Genomic DNA, 5,010 nt, shown 5'->3' with positions numbered 1-5,010 from the left:
ATGTGATAGGGTGGATTCATGCGTTACAAGACCTTTATTATTTTAAAGTACTAAATAATTTACAACATTTAGAAAATATTACCAGTAGAAGAATAGCAATTAGCTTTAAACTGAAGTATAAGTGACCATATACATTTTTTGGGGCTTGATGGCTATATAATTTGATCCAACAATAAAATATTCTAAAATCCACAGCTGAAATCATGGTAACAGTCATTTGCAACAGCTTTGTGTGTAATATATATATATATTTAAAGTAACCTTATTTAACTAGGCAAGTCAGTTTTGAACACATTCTTATTTACATTGACGGCCTACACCGGCCAAACCCGGATGACGCTGGGCCAATTGGGAGTCCCATAGGGGCGGCGCACAATCACAGCCAGTTGTGATACAGCCTGGATTCGAATCAGGGTGTCTGTAGTGACACCTCAAGCACTGAGATGCAGTGCCTTAGATCGCTGTGCCACTCGGGAGCCCGTTTTACCTGAAATTTGCATGGCTTCTTGAGAGATTTTTGAATGAAGCCCACATACTCACTTTTCCTGTTCTCATTCTGAGACTGCCTGAATACTCACTTCACCTGTTCTCATTCTGAGACTGACCAAATACTCACTCTACCGGTTCTCATTCTGAGACTGACCAAATACTCACTATACCTGTTCTCATTCTGAGACTGCCTGAATACTCACTATACCTGTTCTCATTCTGAGACTGACCAAATACTCACTCTACCTGTTCTCATTCTGAGACTGCCTGAATACTCACTATACCTGTTCTCATTCTGAGACTGACCAAATACTCACTTTACCTGTTCTCATTCTGAGACTGACCAAATACTCACTTTACCTGTTCTCATTCTGAGACTGCCTGAATACTCACTTTTCCTGTTCTCATTCTGAGACTGCCTGAATACTCACTTTTCCTGTTCTCATTCTGAGACTGCCCGAATACTCACTTCACCACTCATTCTGAGACTGCCTGAATACTCACTCTACCTGTTCTCATTCTGAGACTGCCTGAATACTCACTTTATGCTATCAAAATTGCCAGGCAAACAATCCCACAAACCACTATGACACAGAAGTATAACTCCAAGTGTTAACTGTTGCACACAGTTTATTTAACAATATGGTATATAAGTAAGAAATGAGTCTTTAACCAGTTTATACAGTGATTTCATTCGCTCTTCCTTATATTTATAGTATTTTTGCTTAATAACGACTTGCATGATTTACAATATGGAGCTAGGAGAACGTAACCCACCCAAAGTTTTATTCAAGTTTGTGTTTTTGAGAGAGGGGAATGAGGATGGAGGGTTGATAGACAGCTGGACCATTTATTTATCTTTTCAAAACAAACAAGCAGTCAAGCAATGAACACCCATTCCCCCTCAGGATAGGAGTCCTTCTGTCCCCCATTCCCCCTCAGGATAGGAGTCCTTCTGTCCCACATTCCCCCTCAGGATAGGAGTCATTCTGTCCCCCATTCCCCCTCAGGATAGGAGTCCTTCTGTCCCCCATTCCCCCTCAGGATAGGAGTCCTTCTGTACCCCATTCCCCCTCAGGATAGGAGTCCTTCTGTCCCCCATTCCCCCTCAGGATAGGAATCCTTCTGTCCCCCATTCCCCCTCAGGATAGGAGTCCTTCTGTCCCCCATTCCCCCTCAGGATAAGAGTCTGTTCTCTTAATATACTTAACTTTACACAACAAATTATGACAAACTTTTTAAATGACAGAACCACAATTTTCTACATCCGCAAGTCAAGACAGAGATTCCGGTTTCCAGGCTAGTGAGATTTTGTCCTTGTTTTGTGTGTATTTTGAGAGTTTGGCATTCCGTGTATGTGTGTGTCAAGTGTTTCTGCATAAATGCCAGTGTATTACAAACTGCCATAGTCCATTTCCTATTTCAATACAAATGGATAGTTCTCATCGAACACACACACACACACGTCACAAAGAGGAAAAAGAGTCCCTCCCTCTCAAATGCAGGTGGATCTATAAAAATGGTACAACACTTTAGATTACAATTGCCAGGGCTACATCTGGAATGGCTCCCTACTCCTTATATAGTGCCCTACACTATATTGGGATCAGGGAGACATTTTCTGGATGTATGTCCCAGGAATGAGAAGAGCTTGAGAAAAGAAACCTATCCCGATTCCCAGACAAAAATATTTTACAGTCTCAACACAAAAAAAGGGTACAAAATTATAAGTATGAATACTATAATGCAATTGTTTTGTAAATTTTCCTTAAAAAAAGAAAATGAAAAAGGCATGACATCATACCAAATACCAAACAAATAAAACAAAGTCTGAGCACATTTTGGTCTCAACCAAAAAAATATATATTCTTTGTGATTTAAACGTCTTTTAAACAGCAATTTGCAAAATCCCGACTCATTAGGAAGAAGAAACACCAGTTTGAGGAAACATCAACATTCCCCTATAAGTGTTGGCATTTTTTCATTTTATCCCATTTTCTCTCTTTTTACATCTCTTGAAACTTTGTACATGTCAGTAAAAAAAAAAGAGAAAAAAAGAAAGAGTTTCATTAAGAACAAAGTCTCAAAAAGGGGACGGACCCAGAGTCTGAGTACATCAGTGGAGGATGGGGAGAGTGGTTTGTTTCTGTATGCATCCCAAATGGCACCCTATTCCCTACATAATGCACTAATTTTGAGCAAGGCCCGAGTGTACTAGTTGGAAATAGGGTGTCACCTATTTGGGACACAACCCAAGTCTCCTGTTTAATGCTACAATCCCTCCACAAACTTCTCCAGCGTATCTCCTGTCGTATCCCCTCCAGTGCCCAAGTCATTCTTCAACCCTCCTCTGGCGGGCGTGTTCATCTGCGATAGCATAGCGCTCTGCTCCGCCAAGTGTCCCTGGTCCATGGAGCCAGGCATGGGGCCCCCCAAGCCCGGGTGGGGGGACCCTGGGTGGGATGAGGGCTGAACCTGGGGCGAAGGGCTGGAATGTGGGGGTTGTTGCGAGGGCGGGCACGGGGATTGTACAGGTGCAGGGGACCGGTTGGAGAGGGCATTGGCCATTGGGGACTGGCCAGGGAGGTGAGCTCCAGGCTGGGGCTGGCTGGCCAGCAGGTGGGCCTGGGGACTCATGGTGGGGCTAGGCAGGACCGGGGAACCGCCCATCTGTTGCTTGAGGATGGCCTGTTGGTTAGAGATACCCTGCTGTTGTTGCTGGAGCATCCGCTGGTGCAAGAGGTTCTGGGTGGTGGAGGTGGGGTCCATGCCCAGGCCAGATTGACCCATCTGGGCCATGGGAGGGAGCTGGCCCTGGGCATGCATGGCTAGCTGCTGCATGCGGAGCTGAGAGTAGCTGGCCGTCTGGCCTTGGGTCTGGGGAGGGAACGGACCTGGATGGGCCTGCTGCTGCTGCTGTTGTTGTTGTTGTTGTTGCTGCTGCTGCTGTTGCTGTTGTTGTTGTTGTTGTTGTTGTTGTTGCTGCTGCTGCTGCTGCTGCTGCTGTTGCTGCTGCTGTTGTTGTTGCTGTTGTTGTTGCTGTTGTTGTTGTTGTTGCTGCTGCTGTTGCTGCTGTTGTTGCTGCTGTCGAAGGAGCTGCCTCCGGTAGAGCTCCTGTATCTGGGCAGCGTTGGGTTGGGGGTTGTGTCCAGGGTTCATGAGTTGCCCCTGGGGTCCTAAGGCAGCCATCCCTTGGGCGGTGGGTTGTTGAGGTTGCTGAGGGGGCATCCCGGGCCTCTGGCCCACCCCGGCCCCAGCCTGCATCGCTGTCTGGGCTCCCAACATCCCTGGCTGCTGTTGTTGCAGGGGGTTGCTGGCGTGGTACTTGGCCGTTCTCTGTTTGATGAATGCCGCCATGAGCTGGGGGTTGGACTTCAGGATGTTGAGGACCTGCTGCTGCTGCTGGGGTGAGCTGGGGGACTTAAGGGTCATCAGGAGGTCCTGGAGGGCATTGGGGGCGATGGCCCCGGGTCTCTGGGATGGCGTCTGTGGTCTGGGACCCCCCGGCTGGGGGACTAACATCCTCTGAACCTGTTGCTGAGGAGACAACATGGGTCTCTGTTGCATCGGTATCCCCTGCTGGGGTTGACCCACCTGAGGAGGGACTCCAACTCCTGGTTGTCCAGGCTGAGCTCCCGTTATGGCTCCTCCAGCGCTGGGCCACTGACCTGGGGCCATGGGCTGCTGCATGCCCTGGGGCCCTCTGGGTCCCACCATTTGACCCCCAACCATCTGCATGGGTCCGGCCATGCGTTGCTGCTGCTGGGGGTGAGGCTGGGGGTTCTGTTGCAGTGGCAGGCCGTTCATGTTGACCCGGTAGTTCTGCTGGTTCTGCTGCTGCGCCTGGGCCACCATCTCAATGTGCCGCGCCATCTTGACCGCAGCGAGAGGGGGTTGTGGTTGAGAAGGTTGTTGAGGTTGAGGTTGGGGAGGTTGCGGGGGGAGAGGTGACTGCTGCTGGTGTAAAGGAGACGCTTGAGGTCCCCCCTTGCCCTGGGAAGCTGGCGTAAGGGGATGACCGTTGCGAGGAGGGAACACTGGTGACATACCTGCAGCGTTTGGGGTCTGCGGTTGTTGGGGGGTTTGGGGTGTGTTAGGCTGGGGGTGTGAGGGGGTTGTGTTGGGGGCTGTAGTGGGGGCCTGAGGGGGGGACGGTAAGCTCTGAGGCATTGCTCTTCCCTGCATGGTGGCCATTCTTCTCCTCATCATCTGAGCCTGCTGTAAGCGGTGCTGGAGCTGCTGCTGCCTAAGCTTGTGCTTGATGTTAAGACAGAACGGTACAGGACACTTGTTCTCCTGGCAGTGCTTGGCATGGTAGCAGCACAGAGCGATGAGCTGCTTGCACACGGGGCAACCACCGTTAGTCTTCCTCTTGCAACCTAAAATAGATAAGACATGTTATTGTCAAGGATACATCTACGTGTAACCCCCCCGAGACACATGGATCCACAGAGGTTAAGAGGACAGGGTCAGTCGCAGTGCCATGCCCCTGGAGCAGTTTTGGGGTTAAGTGCCTTGCTC

General features: G+C 49.3%; 1 protein-coding gene across 8 annotated transcripts in view; it reads right to left on the bottom strand.

Moving 5' to 3' along the window:
• Positions 1-1,087: 1,087 nt before the first annotated feature.
• LOC110487234 (CREB-binding protein) overlaps positions 1,088-5,010 on the bottom strand; it is a 68,018-nt gene continuing 64,095 nt past the window's right edge. For all 8 annotated transcript variants that reach the window (XM_090195583.1, XM_090195584.1, XM_090195587.1 and 5 more), the window contains one exon: positions 1,088-4,868. In XM_090195583.1, coding sequence (XP_090051709.1) covers positions 2,761-4,868 — 2,108 coding nt within the window. In that variant the 3' untranslated portion in view covers positions 1,088-2,760. The remainder of the gene's footprint in view (positions 4,869-5,010) is intronic.

The sequence above is a fragment of the Oncorhynchus mykiss genome, chromosome 13 (assembly GCF_057628025.1).
Source record: "Oncorhynchus mykiss isolate SJ-2025 chromosome 13, ASM5762802v1, whole genome shotgun sequence".
NCBI classification, from domain to species: domain Eukaryota; kingdom Metazoa; phylum Chordata; class Actinopteri; order Salmoniformes; family Salmonidae; genus Oncorhynchus; species Oncorhynchus mykiss.
The sequence above is the reverse complement of the archived record's forward strand: the minus strand, read 5'-3'. Positions and strand labels throughout refer to the sequence as shown.